The sequence below is a fragment of the Elgaria multicarinata genome, chromosome 8 (genome assembly GCF_023053635.1).
Source record: "Elgaria multicarinata webbii isolate HBS135686 ecotype San Diego chromosome 8, rElgMul1.1.pri, whole genome shotgun sequence".
NCBI lineage: Eukaryota > Metazoa > Chordata > Lepidosauria > Squamata > Anguidae > Elgaria > Elgaria multicarinata.
Genome location: NC_086178.1, coordinates 96,540,512 through 96,566,530, shown reverse-complemented (window position 1 = coordinate 96,566,530; position 26,019 = coordinate 96,540,512). Strand labels below are relative to the sequence as shown.

Genomic DNA, 26,019 nt, shown 5'->3' with positions numbered 1-26,019 from the left:
AAACAGGTGTTAAAAGAATTTGTCCTTCAAGTGTTAATACAAAATATATACTACTCATAATTTTCTCAGGAGTATACTTTTCATATTCCTGATGGTTATATGTGATACACAGAGATAAATAACTTGAAGCAAAACACAAGGAAATTAGCTTAATATTCTACTTTACCTTACCTTTGTGTTTATAGAATTAAACACTGCAAACTTACTCTTTATGATGATCCACTATACTTTTTGACAATGGAGGACTAGAATGTGTCGTCAATTTCAGTTGCCGATGTGGCTCTGCACTGGATGGTCTTACAGGTATGTGACTCAATAACCCAAGCCCGTCAGCTGAGGTCACAGGGGTGGGTTGGTGTAACCAAGGACTAGGAGTATTCTGTTAATGGCAAGAAAATCAGACTCTACAGTTACCACTGGAACCTAAGTACAGTTATCACTCTCTCTTAACAAAACTCCAGGATAGCAAAGTGTTTTTCTGTTTTTACAATGACTGAGTTACAAGTGACATAATTGCATCCTGGCAGCTCATATTAAAGATTAAAAAAAACTAAAGGCCACAATAAGCAGTCTATTCAGAAGCAAGACAAGGTTTTAAATAGCAAAGAGAAAGCACACCTAGTGACAAGTGTGTGTGTGTGAGATGTATAACTTCTTTTAAACGTCAACTCACAACTTAACTTAAAAGTGCCCATTTTTGGAACACAATTTCCAACCAAAATTAAATCTTACACATATATGTAACACACAGTATAAAAACACAATATAAAGCAGCTTTGGTTTCAATAAGTACCTACTCAGGGCTAGTGCAGAAGTAATGCTAATAATCTAATGATTATGGTTAGGAGACCCAAACCTTGCTGTGTTCTCATCCACCTTCTGTTCCCTGGTTGACATTACTATGGTATAACATTATGCCTGTGCTGGTGCTAACCAGGTTTTGAAAAACAAATGTCTAGCCCTGGTTTAAAAGCTAGCCATAGTTGGTGCTGGTGCAGATTTAATATTGCAACTTACATCACTTTTGTCCATTATGGCTTAATAAGCTGTGCACAATAGCTTATTTTAGAAATTGTCCACAATGCCTTGCCACACAATCGGGCTAATAAGCTACTGTGCGTAGCTTACTAAGCTACTGACTCTAATCAGATCCACCCCTCACCCCTGTCCTGCTGCAGGCTTCCCACTCGAGCAGTGGCACGGTTTCCCTCTTCATTTTATCGCAGCAGAAGCTTCAGGGAGTGAAATCCAGGGTGCATCGAAAAGAGGATGGTACAATAAACCCTTGGAAGTTTGCAGAATCGGGACCAGATATCACACACAGCCTCTCGTAGTCGGGAGACACCCGGTGCATCATCAAAACACTGCACAATTACACCCAGAGGAGGGGAAATCCCAGGTGCACCAAAAGAGGGTGGCAAAAACATTTCGCAGGCTGCCTCCCCTAGTCAGCAAGTACCTGAAGCCCCTGCCAAAACCTGCGCACTTGCACATTTTAGCGACTGGGATGGAGGCAGTAAAGGAACTTTTTTTTCTTTTTTGAAACTGTAACAACATAGCACTAATGTGCTCCATCGTGGAGCCGCTGATTCACCCATTTGCTAATGTGTAGTTGAGCAATTAGGCTGGGGGCAGTAAAAGAATTATTTTTAAAAAGATTACAGAGATAGCACATTAGCACTATGTCAGGGAGCCACTGTTTCTCTGTTTCCATTACAGAGAGTCACCCGGCAGTGATCTTAACCACTCTTGCTGTGAGACTTTTTAGGCGAGCCAATTAACCCAAAGTGCCTGATGGACAACACGATAACCCACGGTGCGTTAAATAACCCACTCTGCAGACTGTGCGTTGTTTCGGGGAAATAAGCCACCGTGGGTCAAAAAAATCTTGCCAGACGACATAATAACCTCCAATGGATTAAATAATCCAAAATGGGTTATTTAACCCATGGTGGGTTATTGTATCATCCAAGCCCAGTCACTAACTAGGTAAGAGAAGAGGAAAGTATGCGCATGCCCCAATCTCTGAACCACAGTTAGTACACTGCTACTATTACATCTGTACTAGGCTTTCACCATACTACTGCTACATACACATTCTACTGCTACGATACTTTATTAATAGTTGGAAAAACCCTTCTATAAGGCTAAGAGCAGTGAATCTTTTTATTTTAAAGTTTAAAAAATATCCCAGCATTCTGTAAACTTCTGCAATAATGACAGTGCTACTTTTAGGTGTGTTTTTTACAAATGTGAAAGCCAATCCACAGCTTAAAAGAAAGTGAATCTATCAAATTCTTTCCAACCTTCCGCCTTTAAAAAGAATATAACATAGATTTCAAAAAGTACTATAATCTTCACATCAACAGCCACACCACTCTATTAACACATATTCAGTAATAATGTCATACCATGACATATAATCAGGTTATCCCTAAAAGCAAAGCCTGATTACCTAACATCAATTCTTTAAATTTGCTACTGGATAAGTTATTCTCATGCAAATTTATTAAAGTAATTTGGAGCAAAATTGTATAAAAGCACTATAAACACACACACCCCTCCACTAATCTTATAATATTACCCCAATGTATAATAATTTGGGGATTCAGCATGACTTACTCTTCTCAGGGGAGTCTCAGTATTAACAGAAGCTTCAGAATGGACCCATTTAGATGAAGGTATTCCAAGTCCTGAGTAAGCGTGTGTTCCATTTGGATACTGCCAAATAATTGGATAAAGTCCTAGGTGATTATACGAAGCAGAAGGGTGAGTTTGCCCAAGAAGATGTGGTGACTGGTGCTGTAGCATCTGTTGCTGTTGCTGGTGTGCTAATGCCAAATGGCTTAAGCTGCTAGCGTGAGCAGTCTCTAGTCGTGGGTGGCCTCCCAACAAAGAGGCTGTAGGCACTCCAGGTAACACTGCAGGAAGTAGATGTGGGTGATGAACAGAATGGTGAGATGCACTACTAAGAGGATGAGTATTAATAGCAGACAAAGGAGTTTGGTTGGAGGATCCAGCTAATAGATGGGATGCACCAGTTAATGCAGAATGATGAGTGTTTGGATTTAAACAAGTTCTATGGGAAGTGGAATGAGGAGGATAGTTATGCTGATGTAAATATGATATATGGTTAGTTCCCGTTTCTTGTCCAATAAGAGCGGGATCTCTGTAAACTGTGAAATGTTCATTCTTGTCAATTATAAGAGGACTTTTAGTAGTTTCTAATGAACTAACTCTAGCTGGAACTGGATGGAAGCTAGACCTAGGCAAATCATGCTCAGTTTTAATTGCTGACCTTGTTACTCCAGTAACATGGCTGTTCAGGTAATTAACCTTAGACTTCACAGTATCAGGACTCTGGGCGTGTTTATATTTAACTTCAGGAGAGGAATTTGACTTGATTTTTGTGTTTTCAACCACTGGAACAGGTTTTGACTTGACTGCATCAGAGATTGGACTTTGTTTACGTACTCTGCCCTCTTCTGCTATAGAAATGACAGTTAAAGATGACATAGAGCCATATTGAACTTTTTCAGAATTAAGATGTTCATTTGCTAATGTACTTTTCACAACTTTTGGTTGTATCAAATCCATTTTACTGACATTATTAATCCAGTTCTCATCAGTTCCCAATTTTCTTACTTCCAGAAAGTTTGCATTTGTAAAAAGATGTTTTGTATCACTGCCAAGAGGTTCCATTTTCTGACAGACAGGCACACCAAAAGTATTTGATATGTTTTCCTGGATTTCATTAGTTGTACTGTTTTCAGTGTTTATAACAATACCACTTTTTGACGTAGGACAAGTGGGCATGAACTGTTCATTTGGTAAAAGTTCCCTGGGATGTTGCTTTTCTATACTGCACTCCTGAATACATACATCACTGGCACTCCGATCATACATTGTTGGCTGTTCTACTTGATGGAGTGAAATGTCTTGCAGCTCCAAGTCAGCTGATTCTGGTCTTTCTACCTCTTGGTGTTTTTTATCTTCCTGTATTTCATGCCAGGGAGACTGGCTATCTATTAGTGTTTCTTCCTCTAATCCACTGCTCTGGGATTTTCCTTCTTTCCCATTTATCTTTGAAGTGTTCTTGCTTTTCAATTCATTCTCTGAATTTTGCTCTGATGAGGAATCTGTCAATCTTTTGTTTGAATTTTCTGAGTCACTGCTCTCAGAATAGTCTGAAGTATTATCTATCCGTTGTCTCTTTAGACACAATTTCTTTTCATCATCTTCAGGTTTTCTTCTTTTAGAAATAAAGAGTTTGTTCTTATTTTTGGAATTTTCTGTAAAGAAAAAATATATATTTTTACTTCAGTACAATTTTGAAGAAGAACACCTCCAACCCTTATAAAAATGCTTTTACCTCCTTGACCTATGTAGTCATATTTTTCCTCTTTTGTCTTCTCTTCATCAGGCACACTGCTATCAGAGCCTTTTCTTTTATTTGGGCGAGCATTCCGTTGCTGCTGGTGTGAATTTTGTTTTGGTGCTGCACTCTGGGAATTCATTGCTGGTCTGGGACTATTTGCTTGAGCCCGAGTATAATGGCCCTAAATAAAAACATTAATGCATTTATAATCCATCAATACAATACAATTAAATGTATTTAAAGAGAGTAAATGGCAATATAATTTAAAATCAAAATATATCTACGTGGGCTGTGTTGCTGTTCTGGTTGGAACGAGACCTCCGCCGTGATGTAATGCCAATATTTTCACCTTTCAACAAAGAGTGAACGACATCATCTAGAAAGGTCATCTGAACCATAGAGGGATCAACATTTTGTGGTTCTAAAACCTGGTTTATTAGGGGAAAAAATCTGTAATCAATTCCCATTTACATTTTCTATATGAATGCCAATCGCCAATACAACATGTATGTTCCAACTTGAAAGGAAAGATTGACAAAAGTCTTTTCAAAAGAATGCAAAAGTGGCTTTTTTCATTTTAAAACTAGCATGTTAAAATGTTTGTCAGAGCACCACAGGGTTCCATCTACTTATTCCAAATTCAAAATCCTTTAATTTTTTATAATTAAAAAACACACAGTCAAACAGGAATAAAGTATAAAGATAGGAGAGGGAGATTTTTTTTTTCAGCTTGAGAGGGAAAGGAGTTTGAGTTATTAATGATGCCGGTAAACCATAGCTAAATGGAAATAGGATGAAAGGTTATGTTGGCCTTTACTTCCATCCCAACATTTGGATGTGGGGGGGAGAGCTCAATTGAGAAAAAGCAGAACATCCAAATACTAAGCAGCAGCCCAAACCTTTTCTTGGATTCAATTTCTCCATTTATGCCACGAGAATACCAAGGACCACCATAATAAGCATTCAAATTTCCTTTGTTTAAAGTAGGCATTTATAGCCACTTAATCACTTGATAGTATCTTACTTATGTAATTACCAGGTGAGAGGATTGAAGTTTTTTAAAACGCAAGTGAATGCTACAGCACATTCTGTAGCCATTTCGCCTCAAAAACTCTGTGGACTTTTAATTCAGTTGGATTAAATGCTATTTTAAAAGCAACAAGGTATTATGTGGATCCATTTCAGGTCATGAAACTGTGATGAAAAGCTACAACATGTATGTATTTTAAGATAAATATTTTCAGTAATTGAAGAAATAGTTACCTGATCATTCATAACAATCATAGTGCGAGTGAACAGATCATGATGAGTAATTATACCAGTGAACCACTGGGTGGCAGAGTCCTGTCTGTATACTCTCACCCTATAACCATTTAATGAATATGGACCTTTAAAAACAAAAACAAAAATGCTTTTGAAGATTATTGCAAGAAAATTTGCAGCCATGATCTGGTTTTAGAAGTGCACGCAGGACTTCTAAAACCAGCCATTGCAAACCAACCAAAGAGAAAAACAAACATCTATCATGCCTTTAATGCTGCTACACATTTTTCTTCGGATTCACAAAGGCATTATTTACAAATGAAAATGTAATATTTGATACAACCTGACAGGTTTATAAGGCTGATAGTTTCAAACTTTTTTTAAAAAAATATTTTGAACCCACAATGACAAAGGGTGTGGGAAAGAAGCCCAAACGTTAACTATAAAATGCTAAACTGAAAAGCGAGCCGAACTCCTTGAACAGAAGCTGTAAAGCAGCTGTTAGCATGCCCAGATGCTTCTGACGTAGAAACAATTTAGTTCTTTAAGTTTTGGGTTTCACAGCTGCCAAGACTTCCCCCAAAGTGACCACAGAACTCGCATCCTCCACAGGATTTAAAAACAAAAACACAAAAGTCACTCAGCAGCCTTTTCTCCTTCTTATTGGTACTGTGTTATGAACAAGCATGCATTCATAAAATAACGCTAAGTATACATTGTAAAGCACATAGTAACTGCAGACAAGCAACTGTTTTAAAAAATCTATGAAGAAAATGGGGGGAACTTCCAAAGTACTAAGAACAATTAGTTTAGTTTGGAAGCAGACTTAAAATTCATACATTACATCAAACTACAATTTAAGCTTTTTGACTATGTTCTGCTATCCTCACTTATTTATCTACTGTGAAGACCCAATTTGATTCAATAGGATTACTTCCTTGTATCATACTGTTCCTCTCTAAAGATCCTCCCCCGCCCCCAGCTTCAATTTCTTATCTTGGTATTTTTACATCTTCCTGTGGAACACTAATAATCATAGTTTTGTGCCAACAAGGAGCTGAGAATAAATTTGAAACTCATTATCATAGTTTTCACAATTTAGCAGGGATGAGGAACCATTTTTAGCCTGACAGATGGAAGAACGATATGCCAGCAATGGGTGTGGCCACTTCCCAATGATCATGGAGCCACTGAGGGCACGCTGCCCCCACAATTACACCCCGCTTCACACTCCCTCCCCGTTCCACGCCCTCTCTCTCTCTCCCCCTCTCTCACACACATGTGGATTTCACACAAACTATTCATACATACACACACACAGCCTTCATAATCTATTCCAATCAGCTCGGAATGGCATTTTCCCTGCCCCATTGCTGAAAGGGGAGCCTCTCTCAAAGCTGCAGAAGGGTAAAGCGATCTCCAATCTCAGATCTGCTGCAGACTGGAGATAAGCCTCCCCACCCCCACCATCGAGAGAGGGGAAAGCAGCAGATTGGACATAAGCCCTTTTCCTCTCTTGACACTAGGTCAAGGGAAAGGCGGGCTTGGGAAATACGCTTGGCAGGCTGTCAGGGAAAACCCATAGGCTGTAGTCGACTCACAGGGTGGAGGTTCCCTATATCTGTAATATAGAATCATTTGGCATAGGGTCATTATCAAATTAATGAACACTGTTTCCCCTATGTCAAGCATCTTTTCCTTCATTAAGTGTGTTAAGTTCTTTCAATCTGTTCCTCTGGTTGCACCCCCTTTGACCTACTCTGGTTGCACCTTGCTTCAATTCCAGTTTGAAATAATCTCTCCATATATGCAGAAATACCTGCATAATGCTTCAGGTGCAGTAAATTGTACATATTTTATTTATATCCACCACAAATTGTATTAGACCCATTTACTGAATTTGCTGAATTATATTGTACCATAGATCTTGGCAAACTTTTGTGATCTATCTTGCACAGATATGAGAGAGTACAATTCTAGAGATTACTCTCAGGATGATGTCTGTTTGCAGGTGTTTCCCCAGCAATTGTACTGCTACTGCAGGCAACCACTATGACAACTTACTCACAATCCCAGTATCCTAGTTACCTAGATGTTATCTGGTCATTGCTAATGCAAACATATTAGCAGTTTCAAACACTGGGAAGACTGATGGGATTTGGAAGATGGAGCAACCACAACATTAGTAGCTCAAGCTCCTGTGGTGTCAAGGGCCTCTTCTTGAGGTTCTGTATTTTGTTTCCAATCATCTTTACTACGGAAATGGATGTCTGGAGGAGTACTTGGAATATATGAAAATAGATGATCCCTAAGAGTGGAGGGAGGGGGAGGAAAGAAAGCAGTTCTAGAGAAAGCTATTTGGAAGCACTATAATATCATTCTGTTCATCAATGATGATGTTGGTGATGGCCTAAGATGGAGGATTCACCCCAACTCATGGAAGGGCTGGCCCTGACTGGAGGGCACCATGTTGGGGAGCGCTGAACTAGTCAGATGCATGATTTGATCCAGCAGGTCTCTGCTATGTTTTTATTATAGAATCAGGTTCATTGAAAAGGTATTTTCAGTCCCTGTAGGCTATGCTTTGCTGACAACCTTTGTTAGTCTGGAGAATGTGCTGTTATTTACAATATATAATGATACTGCTTGTAATAATTACATTTAAAACATGAAGTTGATAAGCAATTGGGAGGAAACCTAGTGCTCATGCATATTCAGCGTTTTCCTTCTTTACTGTATTACCTCCCAACACTCAACTTCAAATTGCATTTTAAACACACTATTCACAAGAAGGAAAAAGGATCTGGTTCATGTGACAAAGAATTATTTATTATCCATGTGATTACATCTAATTTTTGAAAATACCCCCTTTAAACATCAGGAAAAAAAATCACAGCCAATGAAATTTCTGAACTCTTGATCTAGTCACCCTATACTAAACCGAATATTCAACAATATAAATACATTTCTATTTATTAAGTTTTGAAAATAAATCCAGATCTCTATTTACAGTATAATTTTTCACCCAATCATAAGAATTAATTTTCATGGTGTCTAATTAAATAAAAGGAAGAAAGAATTCTCAAAATTACCTTGCATAAAAATCTCTTGCACCTTTTGTTCCTTTACCCAGATTTTTACTTCTTCCTGAAGCTGTGGGTTGTCCCTGAGAACTGGGTTTAAACTGTCTACGTCGTCCTACAGGAGAAATTACAAAGAACTCTATGTTATACATGTTCAAAGTTGTATGAAGTTTATTTCCTTAAATGCAACAATTTAATGAAAATACTGCAATCTGAAAAATACCTTCAGGAAAGTGACAGAAATTGCCCCAAAAGTTTGATTTCTCCATCACCTTAAGTCTGAAGTATCCAGTCCCAATATGTTGTCAAATACATGCATGGTAAATCATTCTCTGTTCTATGCATGTTCACAATAGCTCCAAATTACTCCAGAATAGCAACATGCTTGCTGGACCCAAGAATCTCTAGGTTATTAATACTAATGTAACAGTATGAAGTCAATAAAACTATTTTTGCTTTATAAGTAAGTATCCACAGTATTGTATGAGTGAATTGATGGGATCTAAATAAGAATACGTTAGTGTAAGGTTTATTATTTGAGATCTACCAGACTGACTTTGCTCACTTTTGTTTTAAACTGAAGCTTTGCAAAAGTGTAGAAATTTTTGAAAGTTTGAAAAAATTCAAAGCTTGACCTTTAATAGCAATTAATTTCCTCTGCGACAAACAGGCAAAGCAGCCATTCTGCCAAGGATGACAGTCAGCCCTGCTCAGCCAATCAGCATAGTGCGAAGGTGGGCCCTGGGGGCAGCTGCATGGTTAAGCTGTCACCATCAGTGGGAAGGGAGCAGAGCTGGGCAATCGGGCTGTGTGAAGGAGGGGGCGGGGCCATGCTGCATGAAAATTTCAGAGGTGGGATACACTATGCCTTGGCCACAGTTGCATTATTCATGAACCCCTTTGCAGTGAGGGCACTGAGCGACAAAAAAGTGGGAAAGAGGAGGACTATTAGTGCCTATAGTGACATGGGCTTTACACTAGTTTTTGAAGAATTTGGAATGCTTGGTTGAGAGTCTCAGATTTTTACAACAGTAACAATGGTCAGACATACCGCTGAAAGAGGATGAAAGGGAAGCAAATTTGAGCTGGAGATCAGAAGGACAAAGGAGGGAGCGTACAATCACACATACCTGCTCTGCTCCCAATTGCCAAACCATTAGAGTTTGGGAAGGATTACATCTGTACCTTAGAAAGTGGATATTTAAAGAACTAATAAATGAGCACAACATGTTTTTAGGTATCTTATGTTCACTGTACCAATCAACAAATTAATATAAATTAAGTATAAATAACAAGAGTTATATGGATAGCCACTCTTATCAGGACATGTTCATTTCATAGTTTTCCACTGTTATAGTCTCACCTATTTCACGATCTCAAGGTGTGTAATTTTACAATACAAAGTCTAATCCCTGCCACTATATGGTTCATTATGTAATTTCTAATCTACAAGAAGGAAGAACAATAAGATTATAATAAGGGGTCAGATTAAAACTTTTTTAAAAGGATGCCTATGTGTCTGCATAAGCGCTTTAATACCAAAACATGAATTACTGATTGCTTCTGTCTCATTTGTTAAATTTAGGTTTTCCTTTAAAGAATCAACATATAATTTATTATCCTAAAATATTGTTTTTCCCAACTTTGAATTTCAAGTATAATTAAAATGTATACCAGGTGGCCAATGTAAATGATTAAGTCAACTTTCACTGCTCAGGCCATCAGTGGAGAGGAAGCAGCAGCCGGGCACCTCTCCATTGTGCCTTGATCTGTATGAGGCTACTAGAGGGAGAGGGAAAGGAAGCAGCTGCTAAACTTTGCAACTACCCTATTTCTTCCATTCTAAGATGCACTTTTTCCTCCATGAAAACATCTCTAAAAATGGGGTGCGTCTTAGAATCGCGGGTGTGTCTTAGGGTTTTTTTTTCTGTTGGTGGTACTGAAATTAGTGTGTGTCTTACAATCGAAGAAATACGGTAAGAATCTAGTGCCTGAATTTGCTTTTTTTTCCCCCTTCCCCTCCTCCCTTCCAATCCCCTTTCCTTTTGTGTCATGTTTTTTAGATTGTAAGCCTGTGCGCAGGGACTGTTTTAAGAAATATTTTTGTAAGCCGCCTTGGGAGCCTTTTTGGCTAAAGGGCGGGATAAACGTACTAAAATAAATAAATAAATAAATAAATATGTTGCATTATATTCAGGAAAAGAAAAAATATCTAAAAGATGATTAAATCTCTTATATTGCACCCAACAGAATTCACTACTAAAGTAAATAGTAATGGTATGAAGGTCAGTGACGAACCTGTAACTTATTTCTATTAATTGCAATGGAGATTAAATGACACTGAAGATTCAGACAACTTTTACTGGCCTTCTACTCAGTCAAATTTACTTAGGAAGAACATAGACTTGGGTTGGATGACATCCCACCATGGGTTAAATAACCCACAACAAGCTATGGTGTCTGTATCAGGTTGCATATCCAGGGTGGGGGTCTCTTCTTTGAAGGAAAGAAAGTGAGCAGGGGAGTGAAACAAAACCCACCCCCACCAAAACTGAAAGTAAGCGAGGTTGGAAGAAAATTGCTTAAGACTTGAAACAACTGAGTGCTGTGAAGGGGGCGGGCTTCACTCTCTTCTCTTGTGTGTTTCTTTTCATATAAAGAATGAGGTATTGCTCTTCTGCTTTATATGTGAAAGGGGCACGTATATGAATGGTCACCCCATCACATATAGTTTGGTTCTCAGCTGACAAACCTCGCTTTTCAGGATCTTTAAAGGTTCACCGCCTTTAGTTTATGTGGTTTGAGGTCTTCTGTTTCAAATGAAAATGTATCTGCAAGGTTATCTTCTTGTTTTAGAATTCAAAACTACTCTTAAGTAGGTATTCTTTTGACCTCATCATAGAAAGCAATTTCTATTATAATATTCAATAAACATGCAAAAGAGCTTTAAAACTGTATTATGAGAAAAAATGAAGCAATTTTCTTTATGGAAAATTTCCTTTATGGAAAATTTTCCAGATGATCCATAATTCCCCCCCGTCTTCACTGTGGATAAGAAGAGACAAACATCCTACTTCACTAAATGTGGGTGGTTCTTTAAGATTCTGTGTATCACCTGGATGCAATATTTGAATATTTACTGACCACGCACTACAAAATAATGTTCCATTCCTTATGTGTTTAAGGCACCCACAGAAGAACAGACAAGTTCCCTAGATAAAATTAGGTACAACATCCAGTTTCACACCAAATCTCTCTCCAGCTAGAAAATAAAATGACCATGTGATGTCAAGGTTTAAAGAGAAAAGAAAGTGACTGCAAAACTAAAGTGGAAGCTGTGATGTATACACAATTTAAGCTTAAACGTGTGCTATTAAATCCACCAAATGGCAGGAAACTATTTAGGGGTGTTTATGTCTGACTGTTGAAGGTAACATCTAAATGAGGGAAGTGGGAAGAAGCCATAAGTGACAAATAAGTGCTAAAATACATGGTTCAAGAAGAATTCCTCCAGTTTCAAAATACCTTTAGGAGGAGGAATAAAGATAATTCCTTTAAGAAAGGTATGTATACAAGTTTATTGCCTCAAACTATCAGAAAAGAAACATGCAGAGAGATGACAAAACTACACGTGACATCAGATATTCCAAAGTCTTTTGGGTGTTTGCTTGTGGAGAAGATTCTTTCACATGTGTTTTACCCTATAATCAAAATCTCTTCCAGCCTCATCAGGAAAGAAGCAGACATAATATAGAAGACAAAATAGTAGTTTGGGGAGGTGATTTTGATCAGGTACGTTAAAGAACAGCACCTTAAATTGGACCATTTTCATAGAAACATTTTCAATTTGTATTGGAAAGTGTTCTGATGCCCTAGAACTAGAGATGTGAAAGCCTGGGGGGGGGGGGCGCACAGAAAAATGGGGGGATATTTCCCCTGTGTCCCACCACCACCACCAAGGGCTGTTTTTAGTTTTTTCACAAACAAACACTTAACAGCTTTAGATTATGAAATATTTTCTAGTAGAAAAATGAATAAAATATTTAAGAACATGTATTTCCATAATGCTACTCAGCTTTTATTCCCCACAAATGATTTTTAAAATTATGTAATGAGATGTAAAATTCTGGAAATAGTGAAACCATGGGGGGAAATGTTTTTTAAAATTCTCTCTGTAATTTTTTTTAAAAAACTTCCATTCCTGATATATTGTATCTTTAACTGATAGACTTTTAGGGATGTTGAAGTCATGCTCAGTTTCCTAGCATGTGTGTCACCATATTATAATATGGAAGAAAAATGTACATTCCTGAGAGTTTGGGTTTTGTTCTGTAGAGTCCAATGTTTTTGAGCTTGTTCTGGTTAGATACTGCAACAATCAAGTAATGCAGCTCTAATCTAAAATGGACATAAGAAAGGAACACTGTAAGTTACCCTGCCACTTTCACCAGATGTGACAGAACAGCATGTAGTTTACACAAACACACTTTGAGACTTGTTTCTATTGAACTCACTGCCACAGTTTTAAAAAAGTTCCCAATTGCACATCACCAATAGGGAATGCTGCCTCAGCTATAAAACCTTTAACTGTTGCTACTAGAATAAGCCCTCTATCTAAAAGAAACTCAGTACCCTGGTTCCTAAGGCATAGGCATGGGATGAACATGGCCACAAGAGACAACCGTTCAAAAGGAACAAAAATTAAGATGTTTATTAACAGAAATTATTTAGAAATGAGAATAAAATATCACTCTTCAAATAATAGGGTGATATTGCTTAATGTTCTTAAATTAAATGTGGTTCCTTACCATTCCTAATAGGCATCAGTCTTTCCCAGCTAAATAAAATCTCAATAACTTTCCCTTCAGTTTTCCCTAAACTCCAATCCACAAACAGGAACAGGTTTAGGAATTTCCCTAAACTTCTTTACAAGCAGTAACATATGCTCTATTGCAGTCTTCCTCTGCCTCTAGTTCCTCTTAATTCTCCTGTCTTCTAGGATGATTCAAATATTCCAAGGGGTAGTTGCTGAAGTTCCCTTTGGTTAGACATAAAATAGGAATCTATATATACTATGTATATTTTTCTTTGCTCGTAAAATTATCATGTTTGATATAACAATTTTAAAAAGTTTTTAAATTTAATGATAATCTTATGAGCAAACAAGTTAAACATAGCATATTTTATTTTCCTATGCAACCTTCCTCTACCTGGTGCCTTCCAGATGTTTTAGACTACAACCCCAGCATTCCTGACTACTGGCCATGCAGCCTAGTGCTGAAAGGAACTAAGGTCCAAAACATTTGGAGGGCAGCTAATTTGGGAAGGCTGTCCTAAAACAAACAAGTAACTTTAGATATGTAACGAGCACTGAAAGAAATGTATTACATATTTTTCCATTTCCCCCCAAATTTCTATATTTCCCCCCAAATAAACCCTCAAATGGTGTTGTTGTTGTTGTTTTTAAATTAACATGGCTTCAAAATTTCTATAAATTTTTCATCTCTAGCTAGAGCAGGGCTGGGCGACTTGTAGTCCTTCAAAAGTTTTGTACTCCAACTCCATCTTCCCTCCCATTGGCTATGCTGGATTGAGCTGATTGGAGCCACAGGCTGAAACATCTGGAAGGCTACAAACTGCTCATCCCTGCACTGCTGAGGGATATTTTACTTGCATTTAGTAAACAAAACTTTTTAAAAAGTAACCCAATTTTTGTTTTGTCTAAATACACAGCAAGCATCTGACCTGATAAATCTGGGGGGATTAAAGCAAACAGTATGATTAAATGTTATATTACGTAGAAATGTTTATTGGAATACTTGTGAAAATATAAAGATAATAGCATGTGCTTCCCTTACATTGTTCACAATTAAGAAAAGAACAAGGGTAGTGATAACTGTTGACGTACTGATTAATTTTAGCAGCTCAAAGAAATGTGCATGATATGCTGACAACCACTCATCTATTTCAACACAGTTCAACTCTCTTCCACAAAGTTTGCTGGGGCACTGGGGCACCTTCAGTTTTGCTGTTCCATTTACGAGTTCCATTGCACTCTGAGACATATATGTATTTCAGTTACATATCTATCTTCTTTCACATACTTGCTAAGGATAATCACATGAAAAGTGTTAATTACAACTTTGAAACTTCCAAGCTTGCCTAAAATTGTTTTTGCAATTGGCATACATTCATTTTTATTAATGAACTTGTGAAATGGAAAAATTTTCACAGAAATGTAAAGACTAGGAAAAAGTTCCACGCCAGATGACTGTTCCATACTGGGAGTTTTTAAAGAATGAATGGCCATAGACAGGGACTTCTCTTACAGGAAAAGGCATAGCTGGTAAAAGGCAGTCTTAATGACTGATGTCTCCTGAGCATCCAAGAAGCAATGCTGAATCAAGAAGCACCCCTGCAAACCTTTAACTACATAATATGCAACTATACACCTATTCTTGAATCAACTACTTTCTGTGCTGTTTTAAAATTGAGTAATCATTCCAGTCTTGTTAGTGTGGTACGTAATTGTTACAATCTGCATGTTCGAGGTGTTCTGGTCCCAAGGGTCTAGACCAATCAGACCAAATGGAGTCTGAGGAAGCTTCCCAGAGATAATCTCGGTATTGAGAATGGCCACATCAGCCACTATGAATCCTGAGGTGGAGTAATACTTGGACTCGGCGGTGAGGGTTAGGGTTGTCAGCCAGTTAGACCTGTCAGCCAATTTTTGTAGGGTCGAAGGACCAGAGTCTGACATTCTTGGATATTTTGGTGTTTGGTCCCTCTTTATCATTCTTTTTCTTCTTATGCCTCTCTTTTGTAGGCTTAGGGTTTTTAGCCTTCTTTGACATTTTATTGGTAGCTGAAATTGCCAATGAGCTCCCCGTAGGTGTTAGATCTGGCCGACCCTTGGATAGAGTTGGAGACTGCTCATGCTCCCCTAGTGTGGGGGCTGAGGAGGACACTACAGATCTTGCAGACTCCTTTTGTTTTTGTGTAGAATCCACCGCCTCCAGTGCTTTTCTCCCAAGGATCGCTTTTAGGCATCTTTTTGTCTGCTTGGTAAATTTCATACAGCACGGGCACAACTCAACAACGCGCACCTCACTGAGGCACAAAAGGCAGAGTTCATGTCCGTCGGTGGGCGGCAATTAGCTCCCGCACTGTTGGCACTTACGGAAAAGGGCCCTGAGTGCCATGCGTCTCCATGGAGGCCGAGAAAGAATGGAATTTTAAAACAACAACAACAGAGAAATACGAACGAGAGAATGTTAAACTACAAGAGCAAAAAACCTCAGCAAAAGTTTCTCTGATGATTTAAAACATGGAGCGAAGATTCAAAGACGCTAACTGCTGGTGGGTCAAAAGAGAAATGGGGCGAGGCATGAGCAGTGGACAGTGGGAGAGGGTTCCCGCCAAAAATGCTCCTCAGCTTTAAAAGATTCCAGAAAGAAACTCTGTGCAGGAACAGAGCCCATAATGTGTGATGCACAGAGACCACAAAGAAGAACTATGGTTGCTAATTACAATATCCAGGGTCCAAAGAACTGTGAATTTGATTCCATGAGCCCAAAGTGGCTTTAGGGCTTGTATTTTTTCTACAGCAGCTCCTCGCACTTCTTGGCAAATTGCTGTTGCTACCAATAGCAGTCTGGGGTATAAGGGCCAGCTGCTCAAATCACTCAATAGATTTGGCAAAACAAAACAAAAAAACCCCCACAGTGTGACATATTGAAGTAAGCCACATTAACTTACTAGTAAAATTAACACAGAATAAATCAATTGTGCAGAAGGCTGATTTAATGTATCCATCCTCCTGAAATACATTCAAAGAACTCCCATTGTTCCTAATGAGAATTCTTGTCATTTGTTTGTACATCCAATAATTAAAATATCAATCAAGAATCAGTGTCATGTTATGAACATACGAAACAAAGAGCTATGCTGGATCAGACCAAAAGTTTCTCTAGATCATCATTCTGTTCTCAGTAGCTACTCCGACGCCTAATGATCAGGCCTCCACACATTCTGGACAATGTGTGGAGGCAGGAAGATTCAACAAAACTCCAAAAACAAATGAACTTTTCCTACATATCTGCTTTTATCAGCTCATAATTATTAAAATAAATAAATTTATAAAGCCAGTCTTCTCTAGAAACTCACACCGACCTATGATTTACCAAACCAACAGAGGCATAAACCCTCTATTGCCTTTCAGTGCATTTCAGGATCAGGACTTTAATTTGTCATCAAATAAGAGAATGCCATGTGTGTATAATTACTCACCCATAATTTTGTATCTTTATGTGAATTTTAAGCCTGATTCTCCTCCTGAACAAAAAGCCCCATGTTCAAGTTTTCATTAACATCTGTGCTGGCTTAGCAGTTCCTTAGAGAGTGTGTACTCAAACATTTGTAGTAATTGTAAGAGTTGTGGTTGACCACTAGTGTCAAACTCAGTAGCACTCATGTACTAAAGCAATATTGCCGAGACCCAAAGAGCTGTTTATGGGGCATGGGCTTGGCGTTAGGCTCATGTCTTCACTGCAAGGCCCATGGGCCACTGGTGGCTCTCAAAGACTCCCAAGTATGGCCCCTCCCTTCCCCCTCTACCGCCTATCTCTCTGCATGCTCAGTTTGCTAGAGCACTATCCTGTCCCAACAGCCACAGTGCTTTCGGCATCTTACTGCAATGCTTAGCCACACTGTTGCGGCTTGTCCTTTGCTGCTGGCCCCTTTATTTCATCCACCACCACCACCTCTGCTCCTGAGATAAAGCTGCTGCAGGCTGAAGAGGTGTGCATGTGCCCCTCTCCTTGCTCAGTTCCCAGGGGCTACCACACTGGGCCATAATTGTTTCCCTCCTTTCACATATAGTGTGTAATGTGAGAGACCTGAGATTAGTGTCTTCCCAGCTTCCCCTCCATTTCCTCTTACTTAAAATACTGTTACAGCACAAATCTATGTACCGTATATCTACTCAGAAATAAATCCCACTGAGTTAAACGAGTCTTACTCCCAAATAAGTGTGCATAGAATTACAGCCCTTCTGGCTCACTTGTGATTGACCCACTTGCATAGCAGGGAGGAGGAGAAGGTGGATGCCCATTTGGGGGAAGAGGCACAAGTGTGTGTGTGGGAGATGTTTTGCCATCAAAGGCTCTGATGCTGTGTTTTTACATTCCCACCATTTTGTTTTGTTTTGAGGGAGGTAGCTGGGGCATGCCTTAATGAACTTCAGAGTGCATGTACAGCCTTTGGAATTTCAATCTCTCTCATTTTTAAAAATAAAGTGTATCTTATATTTTAGTCTTCGTTGGGAACAGTAAGAAGAAGGTTAGAATGTGTTTGCTTTCATTTTTTTAACTATAGAGGGTTTAGAAGTTCCATCGAGCGCTTCAAATTCAACAAAGAAAAACAAACTGCTCTTTAATTATGTCCTGCATAGTGTTCTGCAAATTAGGCTCCTACTTGGGGTTTTCTCAAATTTATACCCTTTTTGTTAGTTTCTGGTGTCTCAATTCTTCCCAATATAAGAAAGATATAGCAGTGATTAAGGGTACTACTATTTGTAGTAAATAAATTTCAATAGAATACTTGGATTTTTCATAAACTGATATATTTGCATTTAAATTTACATTACATTTACACTGAAGTTGCTTTCTGGAACAGAATTCAGTGTCTTGAGAATCTCAGCTCTCTGCTAAAGGGAAAGTTTCCTGTTCTCAACACTGTGGGGAAAATTTGGAAAGATGAAGGCTGAAATAGCAGATTGGGGTTGGATAAAGCTTCGCTGCCTTGTAAAGCTAACTACTGCACTTTTCAAAATCTATTGGTCACAAACCTAGAGCTCCTTGCTCTGTCCTTCTTGCTTCTACTACCCTAATCCTTATGAATACGTTCAAAATTCTTTGGAAAAATAAACCCTAGATAGAATTATAAACAAATAAATGAAAATTCAATTGTCATAAAATGCATTCTAGTGCAGGATGCTTATTTGTTAATTTTGTGCAGCGTACATACAGCCATATTCACAGCAGACTCATTAAAGTAAAACGGAATTAAGAGTTGGAATCCACACACAAAAAATTTAAAATTCAGAGGTACAGGCTAGTGACATATCTTTTTATATACTCCATAAACTGCTAGTTGATCTATACCTTCTTAGTTACCACAAGGTCTTTGTCTTCAGTGCATATAGGGTACGCATTTTTAAGCATTAATTTCAGCTGCAGCCTTTCAAAAATAAAGATAAGAAGATTTTGCAGTTCTCATGGAGGTCAGCAACACATGTCCTTACCATCTGTGGTCTAATTAAGTACAGCTCCCACTAGCTGCTTAGAGATGGGTGATTTAAGAAATGAAATGAAATAAGAACTAGTACTAACAAAGAATTCCTTCACACATATCCTTGCTTTCAAGACAAATAGTTTAACATACAACAGCAGCAGCAGCATACAGCTTGAATATAGAAATTTGTTGAATTCAGCCAGGCTTTTAATGGCAAAGAATTAGATCCTTTTAATCAGATATGGTTTTGTGGTTTTGACATGTTTGTTAATTCTGTTTCTATGGTGACATTTCATAGAAATCTATGTAGTCAGAGTGAGTAGCTTTCCTAGAGCAGCATTATTTTCTCCAAGTTATTTTCAAGATTCTGTATACAGCTACTCCTATCTGCCCTTCATTTTACCTTTATATTTTTCTTAAATGAGGCTACAATCAACATACTTGCTTTAAATCCAACTGAAATAAATTGAAAGTACTTCCAAGCTAAGAATGTTTAATAGCTCTGCTGCAATCCTTTTCATGGGAAAAAGTAAGGACGGAAAAGACAAAGACAGGTTGCTTACCTGTAACTGTAGTTCTTCGAGTGGTCATCTGTGCAGTCACACATATGGGCTCTGCGCCTGCGCAGGGCCAGGTTCGGAAACTTCTATAGCTGAAACGTTTTAGGCGGGAACCCCTCCCCCACCGTCCACTGAGCACGCTCAGGGGTTCCCGCCTAATCCCCTCAGTTCCTGAAACCGCCTAAACAGTCTCACTGAGGAGAACCACCAGGTGATCAATAAAACTAATGACACCATAGTGGGGACAGTGGGAGGGTTGTGTGACTGCACAGATGACCACTCGAAGAACTACAGTTACAGGTAAGCAACCTGTCTTTCTTCTTCGTGGTCTCTGTGCATCACACATATGGGCGATTAACAAGCTGACTTACCGGAGGTGGGTGGTGTCAGTTGGTGGATAAGTAGTCATAGAATTGCCGATAAGATGGCACACCCAAAAGCGCAGTCTCTATGCGATCTGACGTCCAGACGGTAATGGCTGGCAAAAGTCAGTGGAGTCGACCAGGTAGCCGCTTTACAGAGGTCTGGTAGAGCGATCCCCTTTTTCAAAGGCTGTAGAGGTGGCCACTGCTCTCGTGGAGTGGGAACGCACCTTACCCTCCAACGGGAGGCCAGCGAGTCCATAGGCTAGCTTAATAGACTGAACTACCCAAGCAGATATTCTCCACGGTGATGCCTGTAGTCTCTTTTGCTTGCCCCCATAACAAACAAAAAGTCTTTGGGATCTCCGGAGGGTGGCAGTTCTGGACTGGTAGAAGGAAAGAGCCCGTCTTACGTCCAGAGTATGTAGAGCAGACTCAATAGGGGACGTCGGCGAAGGAAAAAAACTTGGGAGCGTGATGTCCTGTCCAAGATGGAAGGAAGACACAACCTTTGGCAGAAAGGCTGGGTCCAGTCTAAGGACCACCTTGTCAGCATGGAACACCGTGTAAGGTGGATCAATGCGGAGTGCTGCTAGTTCGGAGGCACGCCTAGCAGATGTGACTGCAACAAGGAATGCCACCTTGAAAGTTAGTAACCGCAAATCTGTCCTTGCTAAAGGCTCAAAGGGCTTGGCCGATAGTGCCTTGAGCACCACCGAAAGGCTCCATTGAGGAACGAAAGAGCGAACAGGTGGGATTGTGTTCTTCATGCCCTTCATGAACCGTTTCGTCAAAGGGTGTGTGAAGCAGAGATAGCTGCTAAATAAACTCTTATTGACGAAAACTTGAGTCCTTTTTTGAATAGAGAAAAAAAGGAAAGAAAGCACTGTTGCTATCGGTGCTGAAGCTGGGTTTTCGTTTTTACTGAGAGCAAAAGCAGAAAAGACTGTCCATTTTTTTGCGTATGATTTCCTAGTAGCTGGTTTCCTGGCTGCTAGGATAATGCTCCATACATCAGTAGGCAGCGGTTGGTTGTCTAGCGATGCCTTATCCTCCAAGCTGTTAGGTTCAGGGACTTGACATCCGGATGGAAGATGAGTCCCTTCCCCTTGGAGATGAGGTTGTGACATTGAGGCAGTCTGATAAACTCTGCTGAGGACAGTTTGAATAGCGAAGTGAACCACGGCTGCCTTGGCCACCAAGGCGCTACTAAGATGGTGTTGGCGTTGTCGCTGTGCAGCTTTATAATAACCCTTGAGAGGAGTGGTATGGGGGGAAACAGGTACAGGAGCTGTCCTGTCCACGTCCTCTCGAAGGCGTCTCCTAGAGATGCTGCCCCTTGGCCCACCCACGTGCAGTATTGGCTGCAAATGGCGTTCTCTGGTGATGTGAATAAATCTATTACAGGCTGTCCCCATGCCTGAAAGATCATGTCCAGAATACTGTCTTTCATCCGCCACTCGTGCGTATCCACAAAGGTGCGGCTGAGGTCGTCTGCCAGGATATTGTCCTGGCCTGCGATATGAATGGCAGATAAAGTCATGTCGTGGGCAATTGCCCAATGCCAAATGTCCAGAGTGAGGGAGATCAGGTCCATAGACCTTGTTCCACCTTGCTTGTTTATATGCCAGACAGCAGCCATATTGTCTGTATGGATCTGGATTACATGACCCGATAAGGTCTGCTGAAAGGCACACAGAGCTTTTTGGATAGCCATCAACTCTAAGACGTTGATGTGTCTTTTCCTGTCGAGGGAGCTCCAGCGCTCCTGGATGGTTAGATCCCCGCAGTGGGCTCCCCAGCCCAATAGGGATGCGTCTGTCATTAGATGTTGCGATGGTATTAGGGTTTTGAAGTCCAAGCCCTGTGTGATATTGGACAAATCCGTCCACCAAAGGAGCGTGTCCTTTATTTTGGCAGGGAGCGACAATTTCACTCGGTGAGCGTCCAATGTATTGTCGTACTCCCGCAGAAGCCACAACTGTAGGGGTCTCATGTGCAGACGCGCCCAAGGGACGACGTTGACAGTCGCTGCCATGAAACCCAATAACCTTAGCACCTGGAAGGCAGAGGTGATTTTAGAGCAGAAGAGCTTAATTGCAAGTTTAATTAACGTATTAGCTCTATCCTCTGGAAGGAAAGCCCTGAAGCGGGTTGAGTCCAGAATTGCTCCAAGGAATTTAATTTTTGGGGTTGGTTGAAAATTTGATTTTTCCTCGTTGATGCAAAGGCCTAATTCGTTGAGTAGTTTTATGGTGAGGTGGGTATTACGGGCGGCTTCTTGCTCCGTATTAGCCACTATCAGCCAATCGTCCAAGTAGGGGTAGATCTCTACCCCTCGAGTCCTCAGAAAGGCGCAAACTGGTGCCATACACTTTGTGAAGACTCGGGGGGCAGTAGAAAGCCCAAAGGGAAGCACTTTGAATTGGAAAACGTCTTCCCCTACTATGAACCTGAGGTATTGGCAATGATCGGGATAGATTGAAACATGAAAGTATGCATCCTTAGGTCGATAGACGTGAACCAATCCCCTTGGGAGAGGAAAGGTAGGATGCTTGCTAAAGAGTTCATCCGGAATTTTTTAGGGGGGGATGAACTTGTTTAGCTCCCTAAGGTCCAAAATAGGTCTCAGTCCCCCATCCCGCTTCGGAACCGTAAAGTAGCGGGAATAGAACCCGCCTCCTAGTGCGTAAGTTGGTAATCGCTCTATGGTGCCCTTCTCTAACAGAGACATAGTCTCTTGCAACAGAGCGTCTGTAGGTGGTGAGAACCTTGCGGTTCCGAGGGGAGGGGGGTTGGAGAATTCTATTTTGTAGCCCTGAGAGATGATCTTAAGGACCCATGCGTCAGTTGTAATAGTGGTCCAATTACAGAAAAAGGGGGCAAGGATATCACCAAACTTAGGCGTTAGGCTGTTTGGTGTAAGACAGTCAAAGACGCCGTCTTTGATTCGGGTCAGGCTTGCTCTTGTTTTGCTTGAACCGACCCGGGTACTGTTGCCTCCTGTACTGACCCTGAGGTTGGTATGCAGTAGGGTGGTCTTGCAGTTGGAATTGCTGCTGCCTAGGTTGGAACTGCTGCTGCGTTCTGGGCCAGCGTCTCTGGCGGAATGGTCTCTGAAGCTGTTGTTGCTGCTGCCCAATCCCCATTTTCTTAGCCGTATTTTTGGCTTTCTGGATGCTCTCCATAGACTCGTCCGTGGACGAGTGGAAGAGTCCTTCCCCGTCAAAGGGAAGGTCCTCTATTCGGGTGCGCGCTTCTTGAGAAAGTCCTGCGGACCTAAGCCATGTGTGTCGTCTTAACGCAATGGAGGCTACCATTGCTTTTGAAGCACAGTCAGTGGCGTGTCTCGCTGTATTAAGTTGTTGGCGTGACAGCCTCATGGCTTCTGTGTAAAAGACATTAGACAATTCTCTTTGATCGTCCGGCAGATATGCAGAGAGAGATGCCATCTTTTCCCATAGAAAGGATTGATATTTAGCCATGGTGGCTTGGTAATTGTGCACTCTTAGTGACAAAGATGTGGAAGAATAAATTCTTCTTCCCAAGCCATCCAGTCTCCGACCTTCCTTGTCAACAGGAGCATTATTTTTTCTCTGAGTGCATCCTTGGGATGCCTCAACTATGATTGAATTCGGCTTGGGGTGGGTGAAAAGAAAAGGCGCTGTCTTTTCTTGGATTTTGTAGATGTTATCAAGCTTTCTCGATGTTGGTGGCATAGAGAAGGGCATTTTCCACGATTGTTGGGATGTGCGCAATAGCACAGGCAGGTATGGGATTGCCACTGGGGTAGACGATTCACAGTATAAGTCATCGTACACTGGGTCATTTAACTTCTCCAATGGCTGAGAAGTTTCGATCCCCAGGGACCTCGCCATTCTTTGCACTTGATCTGTAAAATGGGTCAAGTCCTCAGAAGGTGAAATAACATCTGTGGCTACCACCAAATCATCTGGTGAAGGGATTGATGGTGGAGGTGATGGTTCCTGAGAGGAGTCTGAGCGATAATCATCATCAGAGAGCTCATCCAGTGCACTTCCCCTCATTCTAGCCACGGGCAAAGCTTGCAGAGCCTGCGACGGTACCGCCGTTGTCGGTGCTGTAGTTTGCACCCGTTGAGGCGGGGGCCTCGGTACCGAGGGCTGCGGTGGTGGTGGCATAGCAGCAGTATCTTCCGCTGGAGGGCGGGAAACTGTCTCAGATGGAGGTTGCCAGAAACGCGGGTACGGGGCATAGTGCTCCTGGTAATAATAAAAGTCTTGCTCTCGCCTATGCCTCCAATCCTCGTATTGGTACGGAGGATAACGCGGAGGATGCCAGTATTGAGTAGAATGCATCAACACTGGTGAATGGTCCCGGTTGTAGCCATATGGGGATACTGGTCGGTATCGACGTCCATATCTCGGTATCGATACGTGTCGGTATCGAAGTCTCGGTACCGATGTGTGTCGGTATCGAACATCGGTCGTGAATCATGTCCTTGTCGGTACCGATGTCCATCGGTATCGAAGGTTGGTTGTTGGGTCTGGCGGTATCGAGGGTAGGTAGGACCCTCTTCTGCCATTGTCGGATCTTGTGAGGAGCCTCTAATCTCTCCTTCCGAGATTGATGCCCTTAAACTTGTCTCCTCTGCCGGTACCGTAATGATATTGAGAGACGGTACTGGAGAAGGCATTATTTGCTCCGTTCGTGACAGCGTCAAAGCCGGTGGAGAAGACGGAGTTGCCCGTCTCGGTATCGAGAAGGCTCTCGGTACCGAAAGTATCGGTATCGGACTTGCCGGTATTGGCGGCGTTTTTGCAGGGAGAGCCTCGATATCGGGCTCTTCGGTGCCGTAGGACGCTTCGGTATCTAAGTCGTCGGTACCGGAGTCATCAGTATCGACGGTTTTGACTTTGTTGATCTTTTCTTTCCGTCCTTCGATTTTAGTTTACTTTTCTTTCTTTGGGGTTCTTCGGACCCAACATGCTCTCTCGCTCTCTTAGATATCTTCCTGGCCGTTTTTGAGGAAGCGGATAGAGAGGAGGAAGGGGGGTGAACCGGTAAGGCATCACTCCGCGAAGGAGGAGATTGGGGCATCAATTCCATGGTATTTGGAGATTTGGAGTGTTGAGATGTACTCGGTTTCTCCACTGCCTCCAACGCCTTTTCCCACAGTAACGCCCGAAGGCGATCTGATCGGTTCTTCCTGGTTTGCCTGGAGAATTTTAGGCAAAAACAACAGGATTCGACGACATGCGTCTCCCCCAAGCACAGTAAACACCGAGAATGTCCGTCAGTTTGGGAAATCTTCTGCCCACAACCGGAGCACTTTTTGAAGAGGCCTTGTAGTGCCATAAGCACCCAGGCTGAGGTAACGAACAACAGTAAAAAAAAAAAAAAATCTTTTAAATAACTAGATAGGAAAAGATTAGAAAACTGTAGAGGTTTTAGAAAAGGATGAAAATAGTATTATTCAGCTAGGGTATAACGATACCAAAAACAGAGAAGTCTCCAAATGCTGTTGACCCTACAGGCGGTTGAAGAGAACTGAGGGGATTAGGCGGGAACCCCTGAGCATGCTCAGTGGACGGTGGGGGAGGGGTTCCCGCCTAAAACGTTTCAGCTATAGAAGTTTCTGAACCTGGCCCTGCGCAGGCGCAGAGCCCATATGTGTGATGCACAGACACCACGAAGAAGAACCTACTATTCTGCACACTGAGGAGAATTAATTGATCAGTTCATGATTTAAAACCCAATAAAAGGTAAGTCATGAACACAAGGAACAAATGATCCAGTAGAAATTGGATCAAACATAATGTAAATAAATGTATGCAGAGATCTTGCACATTATATCGTAGCTACTTTTTTTTGGGGGGGGGTGTTAAAAGCTACATTCAAACTTACTATGTGACAACTTTTTATTATATTGGACTTCTATAATGCTCTCTATGTGGAACTGCCTTTAAAGACAATTCAAAGAGTAAAAATTATCCAAAATGCAGCTGACAGAATGCTGTCTGGATCATGCACTGTCAATACTGTATCAACTACATTAGTTACTTATTTGTTTCTAAACTCAATTTAAAGTTCTGGTGTTA

At 40.8% G+C, this 26,019-nt stretch overlaps 1 protein-coding gene across 3 annotated transcripts in view; it reads right to left on the bottom strand.

The window, feature by feature from the left end:
- The window catches only part of JMJD1C (jumonji domain containing 1C), a 173,420-nt gene that overhangs the window by 33,914 nt on the left and 113,487 nt on the right, over nt 1–26,019 (bottom strand). For all 3 annotated transcript variants that reach the window (XM_063133069.1, XM_063133067.1, XM_063133068.1), the window contains 6 exons: nt 8,734–8,839; nt 5,642–5,766; nt 4,663–4,806; nt 4,373–4,559; nt 2,623–4,292; nt 207–379 (listed from right to left, as the gene is read on the bottom strand). In XM_063133069.1, coding sequence (XP_062989139.1) covers nt 207–379; nt 2,623–4,292; nt 4,373–4,559; nt 4,663–4,806; nt 5,642–5,766; nt 8,734–8,740 — 2,306 coding nt within the window. In that variant the 5' untranslated portion in view covers nt 8,741–8,839. The remainder of the gene's footprint in view (nt 1–206; nt 380–2,622; nt 4,293–4,372; nt 4,560–4,662; nt 4,807–5,641; nt 5,767–8,733; nt 8,840–26,019) is intronic.